Here is a 26259-nt window from a genome sequence, read left to right on the forward strand (position 1 = left end):
TGATAATAATCCTTGCATTTAATATCGCGCCTCATCACATCATCTAGACGTCTCAAACCTCTTCACAGAGTATACTGTAAAGTGAATTGACTGTATATTTGTGGGCGAAACGTGGCAGCCATTTGAGCACAGCAGTCCCACAAACAATCGTGGATTGAAGTGAGCAATTTTTTTTTGAGGACTTATTATTATCAGGGGTGTGGAGTAAGGAAACTTGCCCAAGATCTCGCCCTGCTGGGAATCGAACCCAGGTCTCTCGCTTGCAAGGCGAGTGCTCTAACCACTGAGCTACTTTTCCACCCCTCCCCTTGGCTCGGTCCCGGGATCGTAAACTGTAAAGCGCTCTGAGATGCCGTCCGGCGTGGAGGGCGCTGTATAAATCCACGTTTTTGTTGTTGTTGTAGCTACAGGGCTCCTATGATCTGTGTTTAAACTGATCAGCTACAATGCCGGAGCACTATTCAATAAAACCAAGGCAGCAGTTGAGGGACTGAGGATGGATTCAACGTTGCTGCGAAGCACTTGGTCATGTAAGCAGGCAGTGAAACGCCACAGCCAATTTGTGCACAGTGATGTCCCACAAACAGCCATTAAGCAAATGACCAATTTTATCTGGGAGATCGTTGGCCAGAAAAACCTGAACCGGAAGAAACCTCCTTCTCTTTTCGAATAGTGCCGCGGGATCTTTTAATGTTCCCCTGAACAGGCAGATGGGACCTTTGGTTTTGACGTCTCATACGAAGGGCGACATCTGCCCCGTGTCGAGTCATGAAACTTCTGTCTGACTCAACACGGTTTAGTTAGAATACGAAAGAAAGTGATGAAATGACATTAACCAGATGGTTTGATTTGGATGAAATGTGTTATTTTGCTGGCAGCTGGGGAAGTGCCCTTCACATAAAGGATTTTTCTCTCTCTCTGTGCTTGGAGGCTTGGATTATGTTCCACTTAGTCTTTGTTGTTTCCCACCTCCCCCCCACCCCCCACAAGGCAGGAGGCAATCCATCTTCAAGGAGTAGAAGTTTCCTTGAAACCCATTGTAATACGAGATTTGCAAAGCCAACAATGACCGGAGCAAAAATTCCCACAGGGTGTGAATTGCCCCCCAATCTAGTTTAAACACAAACACAATGCTCTCTCTCCATTGCAAGGATAGCTCTTTGTAACGGATGTAAATAGAGGTCGGAGAGAGCAGCATACATTTATCGCACCTATTCATACCAGAGCCTTAACAAGACTGAGTTAAGAAAATACATTCTCTTGCAGTTTTTCCTCTGGTGTCTGACACATGCGGAAACCCATCCCCAATCTTAAGAGTATCCAAATCAGAGTGAGCAAGTCAGAATAGTAAAAGAACAAGATCACACTGATTTTGGGTTGCAAAGAACAACTTCAGGACCTGTATCAGAAAGTATTTATGCCGAACTGGGAGGTGGTGAGAAGTAGTGAGGTCACTTCCTCGCCGCAGACTGGGCCATTAAGTGGTGGTGGAACTCAAGTATGGCTCATTGGGTCAGATGTCAGCTCCGCATGATGCAGAGGATGCCTGTTGAGGACGAGATAAAATGAAGCCCTCGTGTGATCGAAGGCTTTTCACTTTGCCAAAGTGTCTCAAACGCTGTTTTTTTAATTTTGTAAAGATTTAAAATTTGGTCACTCAATCCACGACTGTTTGTGGGTCGTCAGCTGCTGCTCAAGACCTGCGCCTACAATTGGTGGAAGCACAGGTCTTATTATTAGTCAGTCACCTCTCTATCACCCACCTTATTGTGGGCCCGAACATGGTAGTCGATAGGAAGGTGACTGAATAATAATAATAGAGTTATGGCCAGTAAGAGATCCCTCCCCCACCCACCCTCCAGTAGAACAACTGGCTGTTTGTGGGCATTGCTGCCCACAGAATGGCTGCCACGTTCCCTTACAGAATATACACAAGCCGCTGCACTTGGCAGAAAATCCTAGACCCTTTGAGGTGTCCTCCTGATGTGAAATGCACCACGAAGAGAGCAAAGATTGTTGTTGTTAGGATTGTAACAGATGAGTGATTTTCGGATGACACATTAAACCAAAGTCCCGTCTGCCTGTTCAGGTGGATGTGAAAGTTCCTGTAGCGCTTTTGAAAAGAGAAGGGAGTTTCTCCCAGCCAACAATCCATCGGATAAAATTGGATCACTCACTTCATGGCTGTGTGGAAATTGACGGTTGTGTTTGCCTGCAAATCCACAGTCTTTGAGGATGAGATCAAATGATGCTCTTGTGTGATCCAACATTTTTCACTTTGCCAAAGCATCTTAAACCCTCTGTGGAATCGGGATGTGGGTTCTTCGGTATGAGTTTTACACACAGGTAAAAATTTTGTGAAGCGCTTTGAGAAATCCCTCCAAAAAAAACCAAAAAAATAATAAATTGGTCATTTTCAATCCACGACTGTTTGTGGGACACTCCTGTGCGCAATTGGCTGCCGCGTTCGCCCACAAATATACAGTCAATTCACTTTACAGTATATTCTGTGAAGTGTTTTGGGACGTCTAGAAGACGTGAAAAGCGCTATATCAAATGCAAGGATTATTATTATTATTATGATGTGTCTGCATCAAACAACATTCCATAAAGCTACCACACAAGTTACCTGAAGGAAAATTATATAAGAATTGGTCACATTCCAGAATATGGGTTGGAGTAGAGTAGCAATGAGTGAAGGACCTTAAACCTAGTTCCTGTTTTACTTGTTCAGGTGGAAGTTAAATAGTGCCGTGGCTCCATTAAAAAAAAAGGCAGTTTCTCTTGGTGTCATGGACAACAATCACCCAGATAAAATTGATTACTCGCTCCATGGCTGTGTGGATGCAGCCAAAACCCTCATGCATGCGTTTGTCACCTCCCGCTTGGTTTCCTCCAACGCACTCCTTGTTGGTCTCCCCAGCTCCACCATTCACAAAATCCAGCTTATTCAGAACTCAGTGCCACCCACATACTGACCCAAACCAAACTCTGTACCCACATCTCATCAGGTCTGGCCCAGGCTCCACTGGCTCCCCAACACCGAACGGATCGACTTCAAGATCCTCACTCTCGTGTTCAAATCCTTTCACTCTATGGCAGCCCCCATACCTCTCCGACCTCCTTACTCCCCCATTTCACTAACCGAAGCCTCCGCTCGACTGGCACCGGCCTCCTGCTCTTCCCTCACACCCTCCGCCCCACCATTGGAGTTCATGTTTTCAGCCACTACGCCCCGAAACTCTGAAACATTCTCCCTCAATCCCTCCTCCTTGACCCTCTCTCCCCTCTTTCAAGTCCCACCTGAAAACTTTCCTCTTCAACCGTGCTTACGGCCATCTCTCCCATCCCCCCGGCTCGGAGCCAGGCTCTGCCACTGTTAAACGCTCTGAGACACTACCCTGCGTGGAGGGCGCTGTATATGTGCAAGTGGAGTCCTGTAGCTCAGTGGTTAGAGCACTCGCCTCGCAAGCGAAGAGACCTAGGTTTGATTCCCGGCAGGGGGGGCGAAACCTTGGGTAAGTTTCCTTACTCCACACACACACACAACATGCGGCTGACAATAATCCCTCGGGAGTGGGGGTGGGGGGGGATAGAATAATACTAAAACCGGTCACTTCAATCCGCGACTGTTTGTGGGGGCGCTACCGTGCCCAATTGGCTGCTGTGTTTTGCCCACAAAATACACAGTCATTGCAACTGTGCAGTATATTCTGTGAAGCGCTTTGAAAAGTCTCGAAGATGTGAAAAGCGCTGTATCAAATGCAAGGATTATTATTGTTATTCTTAAATTCAACGTTGGTCGGGCTCAATGGTATCAGTGTTAATAATAATAATCCTTACATTTAGTACAGTGCCTTTCACGTCGGGAGGGGTCAGCCTTGGAAAAAGTCTGGGTAGATTGGTGACAACTGCTGTGGGTTGTATCAGTGTGCCATTGAAGTTTAATTAAGGAAGACTGTTTATACCTGCTCAACAGCTATTAAATATTTGTATATTTCTTGGATATAATAATAATAATCCTTGCATTTGATATAGCGCTTTTCACGTCGGGAGGACGTCCCAAAGCGCTTCACAGAACACACTGTAAAGTGAATTGACTGTATATTTGTGGGCGAACGCGGCAGCCAATTGCGCACAGCAATGTCCCACAAACAGTCATGGATTGAAAATGACCAATTTTATTATTGTTTTTGGTTTTGGAGGGATTATTATTAGGCTCTGTGTGGAGTAAGGAAACTTGCCCAAGGTTTCGCCCTCTGCCTGGAATTGAACTCAGGTCTCTAGCTTGCAAAGCGAGTGCTCAACCACTGAGCTACAGGACTCCACTGGATGTCACATCAAGGTTCAATTATGGAAATTCCCTCCTCATCGGCCTTCCCAACTCTTCCCTTCACAAGCTGCAGATCATCCAAAACTCTGCAGCTCGTGTACTCTCGCACACTCAGGAACTCCATCCCACGGCCCCCTCGCCTCGCTTCCTCCCTCGCCTCCTTCAAGGCTGGTCTCAAGACCCTCCTCTTTGATTGTGCCATCGGTCACCCTCCCACCTCCCTGCCTTCCCTCACCCCTAACCCACCCCTAGCCCCATGCTCAGATCCTGACCCCTGACTGTCCAGCGCCTTGGGACGACCTCCCGAAGTGTGAGGCGCTCTATAAATGTAATGTCGTTGTTGTTGCTGATCAGCACCGGGAGCGTTTGTTCCTTCAGGGCCAGGCGCCGGAGCTGACGCTCGCGAAGCGCTCCGGGACCCCGCCCAGCGCGGCGGGCGCCACCAGACGCAGGTTGTTGTTGTTCATCCAGCGAAGCGCGGTATATCCTAACGAAGCGCTTCGGGTGCGAGAGAGAGGGAGAGAGAGAGCGACGTCTCGACGGCGTGATAAGGAGCTCGCACCGACTGCAAGGAGTGTGAGCGGTCCCAGCGGCTGCTGCGTTTTTTTGTTGCAAGGATTGCGACGACGAGGACGATGACGACGACGATTCACTTATAAGAATGATCCTAATAATAATGAAGACGACGGCGATCAGAGCGTTATTATTAATTGCAATGATCGCAACAACAATAATGAAGACGACGACGATGATGATGATGATTATTTATGATGATGATGATGGGGATGGGGATGGAGAGGCTCAGGGATGGAGCCACTGCCCAGTGTGTGCACGTGGGGTCTGAGTGCTGTTCCCCTCTCACTCTCCTCCGCCATTGGCTGCAGCCGCCGCACTCCCTCCTCTTTGCCTTCAGCCGCCAAACCACGCCGAGATGGGCAAATAGTTCCTTCCTCCTTTGCACCCCCCCCCCCGCGCGCCCCCCCCCCGCCCTATTTTTTTGTGATCACCCAGGAATCAATGAAAGGAGATCAATCGAATCGATTAGGGTATAATAGGAGAGAGAGAGAGAGAGTGAGAGAGGAAGTGCCCTTTGTGTATTTTTATATATAAAGGCTTGTGAAAGGGAAGGCGGATGGATATGTGCGCTGGTCCTCCCGGTGTGAGGCGGCTGGTCCTCCAAGGCTCAGTATATGAGGAGAGACGGAGCCGCCGCTCAGGACTTTGCTGCAGCATCTGTGCCCCGGTATAGCCCGCACTGAGGTACTGGGGGAGAGGCGGGAGGGAGGGAGGGAAGGAGGGAGAGGGACGAGGAGGAGAAGAAAAGGAGGGGAGAAAGAGAGGGATATGAGAGAGAGAGAGGAAGGAAAGTGAGAAGAGGAGAGAGAGGGAAGGATGGAGGGGAGAGAGAGGAGGGGGAGAGGGAGAGGAGGGGGGAGAGGGAGAGGAGGGGGGAGAGAAGGGGTAGAGAGGAGAGAAAGAGGAGAGGGAGAGGAGGGGGGAGAGAAGGGGTAGAGAGGAGAGAAGGGGGAGAGGGGGGGGAGAGAGACGGATGGGGGGAGAGCGATAGGAGGGGGAGAGAGAGAGGGAGGGGGAGAGATGGGGGAGAGAGGGAGAGGAGGGGGGCGAGGAGGGGAAGGGGGAGAGAAGAGAGGGGGGGAGAGAGAGAGAGGGGGAGAGAGAGAGGGGGGGGAGAGAGAGAGAGGGGGAGAGAGAGAGAGGGGGAGAGAGAGAGAGGGGGAGAGAGAGAGAGGGGGAGAGAGAGAGAGGGGAGAGAGAGACGGATGGGGAGAGAGAGACGGATGGGGAGAGAGGGAGAGGAGAGGGGGGAGAGAAGGGGGAGAGAGGGAGAGAAGGGGGAGAGAGGGAGAGAAGGGGGAGAGAGGGAGAGGAGGGGGAGAGAGGGAGAGGAGGGGGAGAGAAGGGGGGGAGAGATAGAGAGAGGAGGGGGAGAGAGAGAGGACGGATGGGGGGGGGAGAGAGGGAGAGATAGAGAGGAGGGGGGATTCGGTGGCTCCTTCTAAAACACCTTCACTGCGGGGGGGTGAGGCCACATGTAGATGTGTATTATATATATATATATATGTGTGTGTGTTTGTGTAGATAATATATAGTGTCTCTCTATATAGATATACACTAGTGCGGGGGGTATAGTAATATAGCGTATATTTATGTGTGTGTGTGTATATGTATGTATGTGTGTGTGGGGGGGGGGGTCACTGTGCCTGGTGTCCTGTCCCCCCCCCCCCCCACCCCACAGGAAGCTTCAATGTCTCACAAAGGTCACTGCAGAGATTATAAATCCCTCCCAGTGAAAGCCTGAGAACAGTCTCCCATTAACTCTCTCTCTGTGCCCCACCTCGGCTTAGAGTGAGCTCAAAAAGGTGCAGGTCCTTATCTTTCTGGATGAGGGTTAAAATGGATTTGCGTGTATATGTTTTTACATATGTGTATAATCTATATATATATATATATAATATTGTACTGTGTATGATTATTGACTGCACGTGTATCAGGGGCGACTGTGCTTTTATCTGTACTGCACAAATCTTTTTATGTAATATAATATAGGCTTTTATTATGTGTGTGTGTATACACACAGGTATATTACCTGTATGAAAAATTATAAAATTTATGCATTTATTTGTGTGTGGAAAAAAAATGCTATGGGGCTATTGTTTTATTTATTTGAGTTTTTTTTAATATATATATAAAATCAGGGGTTTTATGTGAAGGGGGGGTAAATTATAGGGAAGGGGTGGGAGGTATGGGTGTGTGGGCTTGGGTGAGTTTGGAAGTTTTTTTTTAAGATGGTAAAATGTTATAATGTCGAGGGGCCGTTAATATAAAGTTCACGTGGAGGAAAGAATCATCTTTAAGTCCATTCATCATGCGACGGGATGCTTGCAAGGAGGCGAGTGATTAACCTTCCCCACAGGCTTTAGCGGTCGAAAGCGATCTGATCTCTTTTTGTCTCCCCCACCCCCAGATTTAAATGAAAAAAAATTCAACTTTTTCCTCTTATTTAAGCTCTTGCAAAGCATCGTCTGCGGGAGGGAGTCGAGCTCTCTGTGATGCTCTCTTTCTGCAGGTCCTTGAAATAACTTAAGTTTGTAAGGTATAAAACGCTACAGTTTACAGTCATTTATTTTAAAGACGTCGTATTTCTCTTTAAGTAAAGTTTTTTTTTGGGTGGGGGTTGGGTGCTGGGGTTTGGGACGGTGGGGGTGGGGGGAGGGAGGGGAAGTGGCTCAGAAAGTGACCCTCAGTTTAAAGTGCACAATAGGGATCAGTTGGAGGGATGACTCGTGCAAAAATCCTTTATCCTGTGTGGTTTAGCAAATCAAATAGGTATTTCTCTCGGTGGGGCTGATAGAAATGGAGATCTTTAGACAAGAGGAGGCGGGGAGAGCACCTCCACGTGAATTTGAGTCCTCACGAGGCAAACTGTAACCCAATCCTCACTTTTTGCTTCAATTGCTGGCACAGGTTTCCTCTTGAGATCTGATCCTTTTATAGATAACCCTGCTTGCTCTGCTCGTCGTGTTGCATCTTGTATTCCAGCCGGGCCTTTGGTTTATTTAAGCTGCTCCTTACGTGCCTGTGCTTTGTGTGGAGGATGGAAACCTGACCCGGGCTTTAGAACACTGCAGTGATCCCTGTGCTTGTATCAATGTCAAATTAAAAACATTGGGCAGCGCTTTCAACCCAGTGAAAGGTTTGTTAACCTCCCCCCCCCCCCCGTCTTCTACACGATTGCGGTGGCTAAAATAAAGGGTAAGATCTGATCAGCACAGGTCCCGTTCCCCCCCCCCCCCTAAGTAGGTGGTCGCTGAGCCAGCCGCAATGTGACGCGGTTTCACTTTGTAAGCCCTTGAGAAGAGTGTAGTGTGTGTCGCTCGGAAAAGCTTTGCTGTTGGGCCTGCTGATATCGTACAGACAGAATGGACATGAATAAACGCTGCATCACAATTAGTTCCGCAATGCGAGGCTCAATACTGGAAGACATTGCAGTAACACTCTCTCTGCCCCCCCCCCACCACCACCCCCTTCTGCATTTGTTTCTATTTTTTTATATAGTATGTGTGTTTGTGTTCTTGTTAATGTATTGTGATGCAGAGAATGGGGACAAAGCTATACTCATAAAGCAAACCCCAGCATCTCGGGTGGCTATCATTGCAACATTTCGGGAAATTAAAATGCGCAGGATCCTCAAGCCACGTTTTTTGGGGGACTGTTTGCATCCACGTTTTTCTCAATTATCAGGTGATCTTTTGAATGATTCATTTTTAGAATGAATCATCATTTTCCCCTTAGCTTACCAGGCTGCTTTTGCCCCCGCAGCCCCCCCCCCCCCCCCACACAAACCACAGATGCGAGCCAAACTGCACGTACACTGGTATTGGGACATGACTGGCACATCTTTAGATTAATGCAAGCAGAGAGCAGAGTGAGCATCCTCTTAGCCTCCATGTTGAACAATCCCTCCATGGCCTGATTTTTTTTCGTTAAGATTAACTTGCGGGTTTCATCACCGATTCTATACTGCTTTCTGTCTTTTTAATCAAGAAAAAGTATTTGTTTTATTTGATGCAAAATTAGAACACATTAATATTAAGTATAACGTTTGTAATCTGTAGGGTTTGTCTCGGGTTTAAAGGTATCTGTTTTGTTTCCGTGGGTGGAGGGGTGCGGTCTCATTTCCTTTTCTGAAGGATTTTGAGGTTTTAGCTGGGGGTACAGCTTTGTATGATTTTGTGCTAGCAGCCAGGAAGGATTTTATAAGTGGTGATGATCGTGTGACCATTTTCTTAAAACAAATTACTACTGAATGCTAATATTTTGCAGGATATTGTACATTTGAAATTCTCCGGCTCCAGCACATGAGGTGGTCATTTGGCCCATTGTTTGTTCTGCTGGTTGCGGCCCCGCTAGCGCTAACTGGTCAAATTTCATTTCCCTGATCATGTTACACATGGTCATGCTGGAGTGGAGAGATAAGATTCCCTTCTAGGTATTGATTCAGCGTCCTGATTAGGCATTGATGGAAACAATTCCCTCAGGATACAAGTATTTTAATTTGCCGAGACGACTATCTTCCCATTTAGTAATTTTATGAATTGATTAATTACATGTTTTTGGGGGTCTCGTTTATCACTGGGGAGGTACCAATGTTAAAACTGAAATACTGAACAGATTCTATGGCACTTTTTGAAACTAATTTAGTTTCTCCTGGTTGATCCAGCAATCCTCCCCTCCTTCCCCCCACCCCCAGGTAAAATATGTCCATTTTATGGTGGTTTGTGTGCATATTGCTGCCCAGCTTGTCTGTAAAATCCAGTCACTGCACTCGCTGTAAATCCTGTGAAGCTTTTGGTGTGTAGTCCTGACATGAAAGGCACCATCTAATGCAAGGATTGTTGTAGACAATAAGCAGCAGTGAATGCATTGTGATGGAATAGTATTGTCCAGGATTTTCTGTGGGTTCTCTAGAAACAGCTGGTTGTCTCTAGATGTAATTGAGGGTGAATGAAAATGAATAGGGATTTGGTAAACTAATTTGTCTTATTGGGAACAGTCCATAGGATTCTTAGCAAGGATTTCTTAACACTGGAATAAATCTAATTTAAAGCTATTCCCTAAATGCCACAACTTCACAGGAAGGCTGATTGCCGTATTTAACCTTATTTACAATATTGTAAGATCTGATCCTTAATCAATATGCTCCAACAAGGGCATCAGTGGTTGTTGCTCCTGCTATTGCCATTATGTAATACACGTTTGTTTTTGCAGGAAGTACAGGCATCTTAAGAACTTTGTATTTATGGTGCAGACACCTTGCTACTGTTGGCATAAGTACAGAGTGCTGTTCTAAAGTGCACAGCAAACCTTTAATAAAAACTACATGTGAACTTTGCCACTCATTACATTCTTGATGAGAATTACAAAAGCCTAATTGTTTATACTTGACTGTTTTTAGGATGAACCGCAGAAGTTCAATCTGACTCGATAGTGTAGTTTGGGACGTCCTCCCGACATGAAAGGCGCTCTATAAATGCGTTGTGTTTTTAGTTGGGAATGCAGTTGTTGTAGTAATTCTAACAAAGGCTTAATGAGGAAATACTGCAGTCACTTTCAGTCTGGCATGGACATGATAATCTCATGCCAAACCTTTTGAGCTGAGTGTACAGGTGCTTACTGCCTTTGCTAGTATTTTAAATAGAGCTACAAGTATTCATTTTGCAAACTGGAGCCTATAAAAGCTCAAATCAACGTGGCTGCATTCAGTCTAAGGGGCATTTTTTTAAAAACAGAAATTACTTAACTTTATGTTGACCTTATCGTATTTTTCCACTGTTCCCTAGTCATTGGGTTGCATTTTTATAAACTGCCTATCCTGAATGGATGGATTAATAGTGTTACATTAATTTGTCCTTGCAAGAACTTTCAAATGTCTGCTAGTTCATGAGTTGGGAAAACCTGAGCCTGATTCTCATTTTATGTGAATCAAATCAGACTGGATTGGAAGTGACTAATCTTCCAATGAAGATAAATAGGGTGGTCAGTCTATCCTGGAAAGAGATTATGACGTGAACACACATTATTCGCGCTTTTGACTTCATGTAATATTCAAGATTTCAGATGGGACTTCATTTCAAAGTTGAAATTTGATTGTCAAAGCTGTTTAAAATATGACTAACTGGTGAATGCTATTTGTTCTTTTTGTGCTGAAATGACTTCATTAAATGAAACTTTGCCAGCATAACTAGTAATTCATTCAGTGGCTTGGCAAAACAATGACCTTTCTCGATGTGCAACTGATCATCATGGTCTAGTTAGCCTGGCTGCACACAGACAAAACACTAGCGTGATGATGAATAATGTAGCAATGAAAACTGAAATTCTTTTGTGGTGTGTTATCCAATGTGCAGTTACGAAAATTTTCCATAATGTAACTTGTCTGGTGCCCTTTATGTGGGCCTAACCTTTGTAGTAATTCAATTAAGTTGTTTTTGATGAGCAATTATTGAGTTTTTTTTAAATGTTCCAGTGGTGGAAAGCAGGCATGTAGTGACCTGGACTTGGGTTATTTCAATAACAAATTTACATTTGTGTAGTACCTTTTTTTTCAAGTCAGGAGGACTTCCCAAGGCTCTGGACAATCGGGGATTTGGGTCAGTGGTATAAGAATAAGTGGTTCAATAACATGGGAAAGAAGTAAGCCACTGTACGTTCTCTAGGCAAGCCACCACAGTCTCTTTTCCCGTTAGCTTTCATATAATGTTATAGGGTTGTTAGGATTGTTCCTTTCCAATGGGCCTCTCATGTGTGTTTCCAATTGCTAAACTCCCAAAACTAGTGATAATAAAGGTTTGTACACCTCAGCCATCTGTTTGCAGATTCCATTAAATTACCATTGCTTGACATCATTCTAATAATTTTAGCCTGAATATTATGCTGAACTCTTTGGTAAATGTACCCTACTTCTTTCCGTCAACTTCTTGGCAAATAAGTCGAGTCCGTGTTAGGGTTGCAAAACTTGCATAGGATTTCAACAGTTCCTTATTCCCTCTTTGTTTCCTCTTTCTTTCTCTCGTCTTGTACAGAAAGTTCAGCTTGTTCAAGATTTGCAAAGCACAGGCCTTTATTTTTGTAAATGTAATTTGCCTCCAATTACACCTTAGGAAGTATATTCTGGTATGGCAAATTAAGCAAGTTACTGAGGTCTAGGTGCTCTATGGGTAGGCAGAACACCAAGTTAATTGAGTCTGGAGCGCAGCTGTTAAGGCTGTTATGATTATCTCAAAACTCTCCCCAAATCTTTTTAAATTCCTGCAGCTGGGTTCACTGTGCTTAATTTATCCCAGAGTGTTTGGGTGTAAGGACCTGTAATTGAATTGTTTTTGAAGCGTATAAATTCAATTACATTGATCAGTAATCAGCCTGGCTGCATTGGTGTCAAGGCCACCGGGCTTGAAGGTTGTAGTCTCAAGCATTACATTAGGACTTTGAAATTGTACTGAGTTGTAGTCTTGAGCAGACGTTTCAGTGTACTGCTGGAGGTGGTGCTTCTCTACAGATGAGACAAACTAAGGTCCTGTCTGCTGATTCAGATAGACTTTAAAGAAATCATAAGTTCATCTGAAAAGAAAAGGGAGTTTCTGCCAGTGTCCCCATCATGTTTTTTTCATTTGAGGACTGTCGGACAATGCCATGTTTTTTCTCCTTACAGAGAAACTTGAACACTATATCAATTGCAAGGATTATTATGTTTGGACATCAGTTTGATGCAAAACTAATGCAGTACAAATTTACATTTATGTATGTAGCACCTTTCACATTGGCACTGGGCAACCTCATGTTTGCACCCAAGCTGGTGGTGGAGTGAAAGCACAGCCTGTGTGTCGTATGGTACTCTAACAATTACAGATTTGATAGTGTGATCNTTTTTTCCGCCCCCTCCCGGGTTTCGTTCAGACCACTTCATGATACCTTATGAGCATGAATGTATAAATCCCAACTATGTAGTGTAGGTGGGCCAATAATGCTTAACCTAGCAAAGTAGATCTGGTTTATTTAATTGGTAAGATAACTTTTGTATTACATAAATCTTAACCTGTGTCAAGATACTGAATACAAACTCTCAAATGCGTTGCTTTCTAGTTTTGAGTTGAATCTTGCGAAATCAGAATGTTATCATAAAAGTAGCAAAATTAATTGATTTCATGGTACAAAATTCTTCAGCTGCCAAGTGTTCTTTTGGAAATGTTTGTACCTGACTTAAATCTGTTTGGTTTATTCGCTCCCCTCTCCCCCACTTTAGATTAGAAGTTACAACCATGGCTGTCGATATGGGATCTGCTTTCATTCAGCATCAACAGCTCAGCGCTGCTATGGCCGACACATTCCTGGAACACCTGTGTCTCCTAGATATAGATTCTCAAGCAACAACTGCTAGGAACACTGGCATTATCTGTACAATTGGTATGTATAGCAGTGTTTCCCAGAAAATGCATTCAATGCTATGTGCAATTGTTTTACTAATGATGTCTTACTAAGCAGTATGTTGTGGCAGCTGTGACTCTGTTTTAAGTTTTATTGAAGCAGTGTTTTCCATAATATGCATCTTTGGTCTTCTGCTGTAAACAGTAGATTGCTGAAGTTTTATCTTTATTGTCATTTCACTTTCTTATCTGTTAATCTTCCAATACATATCTAGCAACTCCCAATCCCTCTTACAAAGGCTTCAGTTAGTTTGGTATTGCTATGTGCGGTTGTACGTTATATGAAAAGAAGGGCAAGTACTGCAAAAATTATGCATCTGTGTCCTCGGGTGCTATAACTGGAGCCTTGTGTATGGCAAGGATGTTGCATGTGTCTCACCTTCATTAAATGATCTGCATTGATTAACAGTATTACATCTGGTGGAACTTGTATATTAAAGACAATAACTCCCTCTACTCTGCTTCTTTGGAAAAACTTAATGTTCTTGGCTATTCACAGGACCCGTCTCCAGATCTGTTGAAATCCTGAAGGAGATGATTAAGTCTGGGATGAATATTGCACGCATGAACTTTTCCCATGGATCGCATGAGGTAACTTTATGAAACTCTGCTCTTTCCCTGTTCCTCTGCAGTCTATAGATCTACATTTTTAAGGAAATGTAGCAGTTTAAGTATTTGTAGGATTTTTATTAGATTTCAGTTGAGTGGGCATCACTCTTGTATAATTTGGTGTATAGTAATTTGGCCACTCAATCTACAACCGTTTGTGCGCAATGGCTTCCATATTTTGCCCACAAAATACAGTCACTACACTTCGCAGTATATCCTGTGAAGCGCTTTGAGACATCTTGAATGTGATAAGGCGCTATATCAAATGCAAGCATTATATAGTAAGTGCACTCTTCTTACCGCCTCTTTTCTTTCTGTGCTGGCCTTTCTTACCTTACCTTTCTTTCAATGATCTCCCAATCAATTGAGTCTATTTTGTGCGACAATGCATGAGGCTCATTGAATGCGAGACTATCCTGATCACTTGTCTTGTTTTGCACATGTGTAATATGAAACCTCTTTCCCTACTCCTGGGACTTGTCGGCTGGTGGCCTGATCCTGTCTCAGCACTTTATTAGAAACCATAGAAATTTACAGCATAGAAGGCTATTCGGTCCAGCGTGTCTTTGCCAGATCTTAAGAGCAGTCTCTCAGAAACCTGCCCTTTCCCCTTACACCTGCAGTTGATGCTGTTTTGGCTGATTGCCTATACTTGATATTAAAATACTTAATTTCTAGATAAATGCTGGTGCTGAACTTCAATCCCATTCTAAAATCTTTGTAGCCAGGTAGAGGGAGGCAACTGACTTTTCAATAACTTACTTGTAAAGTAGATTGGTATTAGGGCTTTAATCAATGAAATGGCAAAAGAGATTAGAGTAATGGATCAACTTGTTGATTAATTACTTGTGGCTGATTTGCATAGGTCATCTGACAATCTGCGAGACCTTTTCAACTGTGAGACAGGAATGTGATACTGGTATTGCTATGTACTAGAGGTTAAATGAAATGCTATCTGTCTGCAAGGTTTGGCAGGGGTGAGAATGCTTGTTCATTTATAGATCACTAGGATCTGATGTGTAGTGAGGAGTTCTTTTAGGAAAGGGAACACAGCTAATTTCTGCACAGCATTGTCCTACAAAAAGGCCATTAGGTGAATGACCAATTTAATTTGGGATTTTTGGCCAGGACATTGGAAGTATATTTTAAATAGTGTTATGGGATCTTTAACTTTCTGAACAGGCAAATGGGACCTTGGTTTAAAATCTCTGAAAAAGGGCACCTACAAGAATATTAGCACTTCCCTGAGCACTACGTTGGAGTTCAAAGTTCTGACGTGAAGCAGTCTTCCATATTCTGAAAGTTTATTCTAACCATTTTGACACTTGTGCTGAAATTGCTATCCTGAAACTGTTATCCTATCAATTTTTCAAGAGCAAGAATATAATCTTTCACTGTTTGTTGCATCAAACTTTCATTTTTAACTTCCATTGGAAATTTGGGCCTTTGTCAGAATTATAAACCTCCTATCACTAGTGTGAACCTGTGCATCTGTGGAAAGTCAGCGTAATCTTGGTGTAACTGTTACAGTAATGTAACCATGCTGTCCTCTGGCTACAAATGGGGTATTCCATAGTGTAGATTCCCACTGCTGCTGTTGCGCACTTTCATCAAACATTTATACTTTGTTCGTACTCTTTACAGAACCCAAATTGCATTCTGCTGTTAATCTGCAGGTTTACAGCAACCCTGGGAACGCTCCTGAAATGCTAGTTTTACTATTGTATTTGTTCAAGATTCTGAAAATGGCCGGTTATCAGCCAGAAGTGAAAGTGATCATTAAGTCTGCTGGATTTGTCCAGAAAGTTGAACTGGGGGTCATATCCGATAGCTGTTCTAATCTCATTGTCTATGAAGGCTCTGTTTACATTGCAGAATAAGCAGCCAAAGCATATTGAATTTAGCTTGCGGTCATTCAAATGAATAGCACTGTGGATTCTTCACTTCAATTCTAATTTTCCAGAAAGAATACTACTATAGGGAATGTTAATTGATGACTATTTTGAAATACAGGAGGTTTGGATATGCTGTTCTCTGAACAGAAAATAGTGCTGAAGTGGGGGGGTGGGGGGGGAAGCCCCTGTTACTCCTGTTGATTTGCCTAGTGAGAAAGTTTGCGTAGTGTAACACTGTTTGAATTGATGCCAGTAGCTGCACAACAACAACAACTTGGATTTACATAGCTCTCTCCACGCCGGACGGCGTCTCAGCGCTTCACAGTAATGGATCCTGGAGCACAGCATGTATTGTGCTGATTTCAGTAGGGCAAGCTCTTCAGAGAACAAGCTGAAAGAGACTGGTGAATTGTGCAACTTTAGACTCTTGGCATGTTACATTTATTGGTTTTGGATATATGATCCCACGGAACAGTTAAGGCAAGAGAAGCCATTTCACTTTTTTTGGGAGTTTTGTATTACAACTCTGTCGTTGCACAAGAAGCAGCACTGCCCCACCCCACCCCCACTAAAGTGATGGTGGAACCTTTAGTTAATTGTAACGCATGCCAGTTAAACAATTGCTATTGTCTTCAATGTTCAGCTGCAAAGTTTGGCTGGTTAAACTCCAGTAATATGCCTAGGTGCATACCCCCTTCATCCAGGCTTTGCTGTCATGAACCTGTGCCTAATCTCTTAGTTAAGCAGGGTGCTTACTCGAAAATTGAGCCATACATAGGTGAAATTCTCAGCATGGAAGTGTGTTGATGCTCCCCTTATCCCTCAGTCTTGGAAACCTAGGTGAATGATCTTTCCTTTCTTGCAGTACCATGGAGAGACGATCCGGAATGTCCGTGAAGCAGCAGAGAGCTTCAAATTAAATCCAATTTTTTATCGGCCAGTGGGCATTGCTCTGGACACAAAGGGACCTGAAATCCGCACTGGACTCATCAAGGGAGTAAGTACTTGTTCCATTTAATTAATGCAATTATGATCCAGTAGAATGAGGGTGTTTAATTGAAAGTATTGTCCAGGGTGACACTACAATATGTAGTAGAACCTCAGTGAAAGCCAAGTTTCAAAAAGGCAGGAGAAGGTAAAAGTGTTTTTTTGGGTTAGACATTTCAACTTGTTCTAAACTAAAGTGAGTAATGGGGAGGTTTAGTCAAGGGACTGGTGAGAGGTGTCCTGGATGTCATTGTATGTGGAAGTTAGCCTTGTCCTGCAGATATCCAAGTGGAGCCCTGGGATACACTACATGTAACTGAGCTAGGGGTGTGATAGGAGAAATCAAACCAGAAAAATTGTGGTCTAAAGACATTGAGCTGGGTGTCTAGAATGATCATATCAAAAGCGGTGATAGGCATTCGAGTCATGATAATTTTCAGGACTGGAATGTGGTTACAGGTGGGGTTGGTATGCAGAAGATGGGAAGTTTTAGACTAAATAGAGCTGAGGGTAAGGTGGCATCCATTATGGACACTTCCTGATCTTACATTTGGCAAAGGAGGTTAGTTAGAAACTGGGTTGGGATTAGTAGTGAAGAGGAGGATCCTTGGGTTGTCTTGCCCTCAGCTCAGTGATGTGATCTACACTTTACAATGTTAACTTTCTGTTCCAGGCAATCAGTCTTCCTGACTCGACTATGTTAAACCATGCTGTACTTGGCATGCATTCAATCCACCCCGTCCAGTGTTTTTAGTTCCAAAATGTGGTCTGCCTTTGTACTAACAATCCCTTTGTTTGCAGAGTGGCACCGCTGAGGTGGAATTGATAAAGGGAAACAAACTTAAAGTCACTCTAGATGATGAATTCAAAGAAAAATGTGATGAAAATGTCCTGTGGGTAGACTACAAGCATCTGATTAAAGTGCTTGATATAGGCAGCAAAATCTATGTGGACGATGGCTTGATTTCCCTTCGTGTGCTGGAAAAATGTGAGTGCTCTTCTTTCTGATGGTTAATTCATGCAAAATGAACATTACTTATGCTAAAATATTTCAAGTCTTGCAGCAATGCCTCACTAAACATGATGCAAATTAAAATTACTCCACACGGCCATACTTGATGAGAAAAAATGTTTATCTTGAATACCATTAAGGCTCGGACGTACTTTTATTTTTTAATTTCATTTGTGTGCTATACTCATCGTTCTTGCATTACTCACTTCAGATTTTCTTATATTCTAGGTGCCCATCATTGTATGACTGAGATTGAGAATGGAGGTACGCTGGGTAGCAGGAAAGGTGTGAACTTGCCTGGCGCAGCAGTTGATCTCCCAGCCCTTTCTGAAAAAGACTTGAGTGACTTGAAGTTTGGTGTTGAGCAAAATGTAGATATGGTATTCGCCTCTTTCATCCGTAAGGCGGCTGACGTTCACGCAGTCAGAAAGGCGTTAGGCGAGAAAGGAAAGAACATCAAAATTATCAGCAAGATTGAGAACCATGAGGGAGTGGTCCGGTGAGTAATCATTACTCATTCAAGCGCTCTTGAGACGCTACACTACGTGGAAGGTGCTATATAATTGCTACTTGTTGTTGTGCCTGTATTCTATAACTGAAGATGCCCACTTATTCAGACCCAGTAGGATAACCTAAGTAGATAATGTCCACTGGGCTCACGTTTTCAGCCTTTCTCACACGGAAATGCCTCATAGTTTTGAGGATGTGTGCCGACAGGTGCACAAATTTCCCAAGGCACTATCGTTGAGGTTATGAATAGAATTTTCTAGGTGTAGTAATGTGACAATAACAGTAATGCATAGTTCATTAGCGATTTTGATCTCTTCAGATAGTTTAGAGATGTGATCATGCTGGTCGGTCGTGTTTTCATGACTGCAAGCTAGGGGGGAAAAAGGGAGCTTGAGCAATATCCACCCTCCCACCCAAAGAAAACCCCCATGGCTTTGTCTTACTAAATCGTTGCAACTGATTCATTCCCAATATCAGTCATAGCTTGTTATGAATACCAATATGCACTTTTTAGATTTGATGAGATTCTGGAGGCGAGTGACGGCATAATGGTTGCCCGTGGTGACCTCGGTATTGAGATTCCTTCAGAGAAAGTCTTCATTGCCCAGAAAATGATGATCGGACGCTGCAACAGAATTGGCAAGCCTATCATCTGCGCTACTCAGGTATGTCATGTTGCCTCTTTCTGAGTTACTAGGGAAACTACAAGGATGTGCTCATAGTGCATAGCTTGCAGGTTGGATCTTTTGAACTTTTGGGGTTTCAGCTGAAAGGGCAAGAGAGAACCTACACTAGGATTAATGATTTGCTTGATTAAACGTTGGTCTGGTATTTCACACCTTTTCTGGAAGGGAAGAAATGGCTCCAGGTTTGAACGAAGAATGAAGTAAAACGAACACGAATTGGGCAGTGAAGTATTGTTAGTTCAGCGCTTTGGGACGTCCTCCTGACATGAGAGGCACTCTATAAATGTAATTTTACTGCTGTTGTTTAATTAATTGAGCCTGTGGTTTGCTGGCTTTCAGATGTTGGAGAGCATGATCAAGAAACCCAGACCTACACGAGCCGAGGGAAGTGACGTAGCCAATGCTGTTTTAGATGGCGCTGACTGTATCATGCTCTCTGGAGAGACTGCAAAGGGAGACTATCCACTTGAAGCTGTCAAAATGCAGCACCTGGTAAGTAATGAACTTGCATCTGACTCGGCAAACAAATTTTTTTGCTCTAATTAATCAATAACAGACCAAAGTACCTCGCAGAAATTTAATCTGAGAACTGCATTGTTATTTAAAGGTGGGTTATATATCAGAGATAAAACTTAATCTTGGTCCTGAAGCATGTGTTGCTCAAATTAGCAAATAAAGTGCCTATGCTTCTGCTTGGTTTTCGTTTGTAAAAGCATTTTACAAACAGTTACTGTTGCTCGCTAATATTACCCCCCTTACTGTACAGGAAAGCATTTCCTGTACAGTAAGGGGGGTAATATTAGCGAGCAATCTGTTGTGAGACCCCCGTTGTTGAATACATCCCTCTGTTTGGAAGTGACCTATCCAACCCCTAGTGCCTTCTCACTCAGCATGGGTGAGATGGGGAGCTTCATGCGAGCTTGATGGGGAGTTGTCGAGGACACAAAGTAATTTCTTTGAAATCGTTCGGGGTATTGAACATGGTAGCCCATAGACAAATTCTAGTGCAGCATGTTGCATTTCAGGTTGTCTTTATAATTGAGATTGTTTGCATGTATTAGGATTGTTTAAAATTAGATATTAAATGTCCTAGATAAAATATTTATTCCTATGGTGTAACTTTTAAATTTGGTAATGGTTTCTCAATGCAGAGTGGAAAATGTCAATTTAACTGTTGCCTGTTTATTTGTACAGTAATGTACCTATGAGAATGGTATCAACCAAAAACCTTGTGCTCGCTTTGTTGTGACCTGCTTCTGTTAGTATTCTTGAGCAAATTGGAATGTGCATGACTCGTCCTGAGTGGCTACTGACTGGAAACCAGCCCTATTTCAGCTCGTCCAGACTTCTTCATAGAGGGGAACTGTACAATGAGCCTGTGTCCTCTGTCGTCAGTTGAGCAACTGTACACCACCTCTTTCTAATCAGTCTGAGCAAAGTCCAGATGCAAACTAACCTCTATTTGGTCTTAATCTCACATACATGGAAGAATGAGCATTTCACAGTTACTTCCTCGTTCTGTCAATCTTTGCATGTCTTTACTTGCAGAATACATGTAGACTGTTAACTATTCTAATTCAGATTAATTTCATTTGGGCTCTTGCCTAATATATCTGCTCTATGTATATTCTGCCTTCCTCTACACTAACTCTAACGCTAAAGTTAATCTTACCTTTTCAGATCTGGTTTATTGGTGCTTGCTCAAGGCATTTAATGAATGATATGATTCAAGCTGTGCTTGATACAAAATGTTGTGTGTGGGTTAGACTTGGGTTACTATAGGATGACCAAAAAGTTGTGATAACTGCTCTATTATCTAAAAATATCTATCATCATTTCTTTAAGACCTATTAGACATTGTAATAGTATCACAACTTTTTAGTCACCCTGTACCTACTAGATTTAATACTAAAATGAGTAATTGCATAAAGTTTTGGGGTTAAAGCTGATCAGTCACTAATGCCTTGACCAGTATTTGAAATTAACCCACTTGTGTTTGAATTGTTCAAATTTGGTTTATGGTTCTAAGTTATTCTGAAGCAGGACTTTTGAGGGTGAACATTTAATTTGCTTTAATTGCCAGGTAGTTGGATGTAAGTGAAGGAATGTTTTCATTGGGTGCTCCAGAATTCAATATACGTGAAAACTTAAATTGGTATTGAATTAACTTATTCTTATTATTAGAGTAGTGCAGACTTTCACCCTGCACTGGGATATACAGAGATAAGGGTGGGACCAAATGCTATAGTGTTCCATAGCTGAATGCCACCTCAGTTGTGGTTGTGCTCAGTCAGTCGACAAAATATTCCCAGCAATTGGCAGAGGATGGATTTCCTTGTATTCATCTGTGGTAGCTCATGTTTTGGGTATGATTCAATGGCTCTCAGGAGCCTTTGCCCAACTAGCTATTCCAAGGAAATCTCCCAATTTTGTCCAGTGACTGCTAGCCAGCTTATGATGTACCTCAACAGTCCTGACCCTGAATGATTCCAGTTGAGAATTAAACTGCATGTATTTAGCTATGGGTTGCATCATCCAAACTAATTGCATGTTTTAGGTAGTGGTTGTGCAACATTGGATGGCTTGTTCTAAGCCATGGTCACTGAACTTTTGACCATTATTTAAACCTCACGTTTGACTATCTGATCTGTTCTGAATATAACTTCTGTATTGGTTCAATCCAAAATTGCATGCTTGTAGTTGTGGCAGTGTGAGGAACTTTTTAGTGTTCAACCTACTTGTAAATTAGAGTGTGCTCTTGAGAACTTTTAAGTTAGGTTGGTGCCAATCTAGCATGCTGAATTAACTTTGAACTAAATGGGCCCTTGGCTCTTTATATTCTAGCTTTTTTAAAAAAATCTAAACAATGTAAACATTAAAGACAGTGTTGCAGAACTCTATCACAATCAGAAACTAGACTAATTTACCTGATGCTAACTCGTTTGCATCTCTCTTCCTGTCTTTCTCTTTCGTGGTTTACAGATAGCTCGTGAGGCAGAGGCTGCAATGTACCATCAACAAGTGTTTTCGGAGATCTGTCGTCTCTCAACTATCTCCCCAGACCCCACGGAATCTACTGCCATTGGTGCCGTGCAGGCCTCTTTTAAATGCATTGCTTCTGCAATTATAGTCCTGACCACCTCTGGCAGGTATGGTAGATCAACAGTAAACTGGTGCAAGGTATAGAGGTAACATTAGGCCTTGCAGCCTTGAGTCCTGGTATCTGGATAACATACCTTTGAGGCCAATTTTGTACCTTACAATTAAATTGCTACATCCTGAACTTGGGTTCAGCTCAGACTAATGCATAAAATAAAGTTGATTGGACCATATTTGTAAAGGTAAAGTACATTGATGTGAATTGCAAGTAATGTTGAATAGGCGGGTGAGTTTTAACCCATTGGTTTTGCCCACAAATGTACAGTCAATTCACTTTACCGTCTATTCTGTGAAGCGCTTTGAGATGTCTAGAAGACATGAAAAGCGCTATATCAAATGCAAGGATTATTATTATTGGAATTATCCAGTTTCCAGATGATAAAATGCTGCCAGGTCTAATGAACAAAGGGACAATAAAATATGGTTAAAAGGTGGGTACGACTTGTATGGATGTGGTGAATGGTGAAGTGTGATGACTGTTTGTGCTTTCCCTGGTGCTGTTTTTATGTTGCACCTATATAGATTTCTCGTGAGGCAGAGGCAGCTATGTACCACAAGCAGCTATTTGATGAGTTGTGTCAAGTCTCGCCTCTGACCCATGATATTACAGACACTGTAGCTGTTGGTAGTGTGGAAGCTTCTTTCAAGTGTTCTGCTGCAGGTATCATAGTGATGACTAAAACTGGAAGGTAGGAATGATCCCATTGCTTGCTGTTGAACTCTTTGACATTTCACCAATCTATTTTTGGAAAAGATGCAGTTGGTTACCCTTTTCTCTGAGTGCATGACACCGGTGCTGAAAATGTCAGTCAGATCCAATGTGGCAAAGTCTGCAGTCATTCTGGATCCCAAACTCATTCAATAGATAACTTGCAGATATTTTTATAAATGTAAAACTAGCTCATTGCTGACATTAGTGCTAGGATTATACATTGGAATGAAATGTCTTCAAGAACCTTTGTTCTTTAGTAAAAAGCTGCTTTTCTTTCACTCTAAAATTAAAGTGGTCTTCTGAAATAAGTGTCTGACATTTTAAAAGAGTTCACAGGTCGTGAAGTTTGATATGACTTAGCCAGTTGGATTACTAGAAGTTCAGCCTATTTTTGGTGAATGTGAAGCACTAGCATTTCAATGAACCTTGTGGGCTCTTTACATTTACCCATTGCATAGGACAATTTTAAGTTCCAAATCTGATCCCAAGGAGACACTTTAAAAAAAAAAAAAATCTCAACTTGGTGTTTGAAGAGAAAGTAGTGTGCTGTGGTGCTCCTGAGAGTTTTGTGGTAACTAGCTGTATTCTTGCAACTAAGCATATTCTCATTGTCTCTGAGCATTGCAGTAATTTATCTATTACATTTTCAATTTTCTCTTTGTTAGTCAACATTGCTGCTAATTAACTACTGATTATAGATAAAGTGTTGCTTTCATAGTAACTGGAAAATCCTTGTGTATAAAAGTATTCAGATCTTTGTAGTTTTATGTAATGGGCATTCATTTGGGAAAGGAAGTTACATCAGCTTTATTACAGTTTTCATTAATTATGAGGATATGCCAAATTCAATTGGCTACACTAAAGCTATTTTGAACCAAGCTACAGCTTCTACTTGCACCCTTACCGCAAACTGGGTAAAGGCTACCCACACCAGAAAGTTGTAAGTTTAAATCTCATGCCTTTAGCTGATCTTGGTTAGTGTGCTACAATTTGCCTCAGTCTCCAGAGTTACATACAGGAAAGTAACTGGCCCCACTCCTGATGTTGCCACCTCCAGTAGATCTACACTGTACATGGAATTTGTCAAGTGAGAACAGGACTCAGTCAATTGTGGTATAATTGTCCTGACTTGCAATGAGAATGTATGGGTGAAGCTCAAGCATGTAATGTATGATTAATCAGGCCATTTGAACCAATTCAGTTGGCTGGCTATTCTGGAAAGATGAGATTGCATGAGCTAAAGGGCCTTCATCCATACCTATTACGGAATTGATCTAAACCCTTTGCAGGCAAAAAGCATTAACTTCGCAATTGTACTCCTAGTTCCTCTTCAGATTTGAACTGGCGGTTTGATAGTCAACATAAAATGACCCTTGTGTGGATTAAACTCCTAGTCTCTCTTTGTATTGGAAGTATTAAAAAAAACGTCTGGTATCCGTGTGGATCAAGTGACAGTTATAGCAGGATTGTCTCACAAGCCTTTGTGTGAACAGATGATTAACTTGCAGGTTCCCGTCACTGCTGATCTCTCCTTTTGGAATGCACAACCTGCAGGGAGTGACTTGTAAGTTGGATATTTTTCAGAAGCTGGCTAATCAGTGCTGAAAACCAGGTATAGCAACTGTCCACAGTGGCCCCTTTATTTGGTAATGCTTCCCAACACTTCAGGTTCATGAAAACATTATTGGGTGGCAGCACCTGTCCAGTTTACCTGCAAAATGGTCTACACTTAGCAAGCTTCCTGGTTAAAGTAGCTTTGCTTTATATGATTAGTGATGCAGAAGTGCTTTTGCCCTTGATAGAAATTGGGGCTCTAATTGACTTTAGACTGTAGGTCAAGCTCTCGCACATTGCAAATAACACTGTACAGTTTCCTACACTCTTGCTGCTGTGTTGATGAATGGTGATAGATGGATGGATGTTGCATTCTGTCTTAAAGTGAACGATACAAATGTATTGTATGTTTAAGCAGAGCATGACACAATGTCATATACTGGTGCCCGGTGGTGCATCATCACCTCAAGCAGCTGACCCTGTGATCATTCACATTCTGCTGTTTGAGGTGCCATCTTTCAGAAATACTAACTTCTTATTTTTGGTTAGGTCTGCACACCTGTTATCCAGGTACCGTCCACGAGCTCCCATCATTGCCGTAACTCGTAATGAACAGACTGCACGGCAGGCCCACCTTTACCGTGGTATCTTCCCCGTACTCTTCGCCGAGAATGAGAAAGGTGGATGGGCTGATGATGTCGATGGACGAGTGAATTTTGCGATGGAAGTTGGTAAGTTGCCTTCCATTTGGGAAGCTTCCCAAAACGCCTCGGAAGGGAACTTTGGTTCGCGGATCTCGTAAAATACTCACACGCGACTCTTGTTTCTCTTTCAGGCAAGGCTCGTGGGTTCTTCAAGATTGGCGACCTGGTGATTGTGATGACTGGCTGGCGCCCAGGCTCTGGATCGACAAACACCATGCGTGTTATGCCAGTTTCCTGAATGAAGGAACCAATTCCTGATGCTTGCTGCAGTTCCCTCTCCCCTTAGGCAGCTACAGCTTTCAGTGAACTGCAGAGCAGTTAGTTGCCAACTGTTAACCTTAAGTGAAGCACCTCCATTTAAAAGTCAGTGCAAAGTTCTTGTTTTGTCTTCTGCTGCTCCCGATCATCACTCTTAGCTCTGCTATACCACACCTGAATGTCTATAAAAGTAGTATTGTGCCCTTCAAGTAAATCAGTGGTTGACACATGAGCTTTTTAGAGCTCGGTAATGCACTCCAGTATTGGTAAAATACACTGCTTCGAATTGAAACTAGTAGTGACTTTCTGAAATGCCCAACTTTTCTGTGTTTAAAAACAAGCAATCTAGTTCTGCACTGAGGTAGATCAAGACAATTCACTGGATGTAACGTGCTGTTGTGAATATAGGAATAAATGTATTTAAACTGTTGCACGTTTTGTCCTATATTTAAACTGTTGCACGTTTTTGTGGGTGACCAATAAAAGCTATTGCTGATCCTCATGAGTATTATTGACTTGTGCACCAAGTAGCAGTTATAATACTTACATTTGGTGCAGCACCTAAAGTGCCTCAGCCTTTTACTGTCGGGTTTGCCTTGTAGGCAAATTTCATTGCCAACATGCACACAGTAATGTCCCATAAATGGCCATGAAATGAGTGCTCAGTTTTATCTGGATGATTATTGGCTGGAACACCAGGATAAACTCGCTTCACTTTTGGAATCGTGACAGGTATTTAGCATTCACCCAAATGGGCAACTGGCACCTCAGGTTTAACTTCTCATCAGAAGGACTGCCAATGCAGCACACACTCCCCCTTCAGCACGAGCCAAGCCTG

At 42.8% G+C, this 26259-nt stretch overlaps 1 protein-coding gene across 2 annotated transcripts; it reads left to right on the forward strand.

Annotated features, from left to right (window-relative positions):
- The first annotated feature begins 5519 nt into the window (after positions 1 to 5519).
- On the forward strand, positions 5520 to 25918 carry pkma (pyruvate kinase M1/2a). 2 transcript variants are annotated; one of them, XM_042342909.1, is made up of 11 exons: positions 5520 to 5593; positions 13155 to 13315; positions 13835 to 13926; positions 16705 to 16836; positions 17628 to 17814; positions 18067 to 18337; positions 18863 to 19013; positions 19374 to 19526; positions 22017 to 22183; positions 25009 to 25190; positions 25295 to 25918. In XM_042342909.1, exons 2-11 carry the CDS (start codon positions 13171 to 13173, stop codon positions 25399 to 25401), a joined length of 1587 nt encoding a protein of 528 aa, XP_042198843.1. In that variant the 5' UTR covers positions 5520 to 5593; positions 13155 to 13170; the 3' UTR covers positions 25402 to 25918. The 2 variants fall into 2 exon arrangements, with proteins under 2 accessions (XP_042198843.1, XP_042198844.1); XM_042342910.1 differs by lacking the exon at positions 22017 to 22183 and adding an exon at positions 22716 to 22882.
- Positions 25919 to 26259: the final 341 nt, after the last annotated feature.

The sequence above is a fragment of the Callorhinchus milii genome, unplaced genomic scaffold, assembly GCF_018977255.1.
Source record: "Callorhinchus milii isolate IMCB2004 unplaced genomic scaffold, IMCB_Cmil_1.0 Scaffold22, whole genome shotgun sequence".
Taxonomy (NCBI): Eukaryota; Metazoa; Chordata; class Chondrichthyes; order Chimaeriformes; family Callorhinchidae; genus Callorhinchus; species Callorhinchus milii.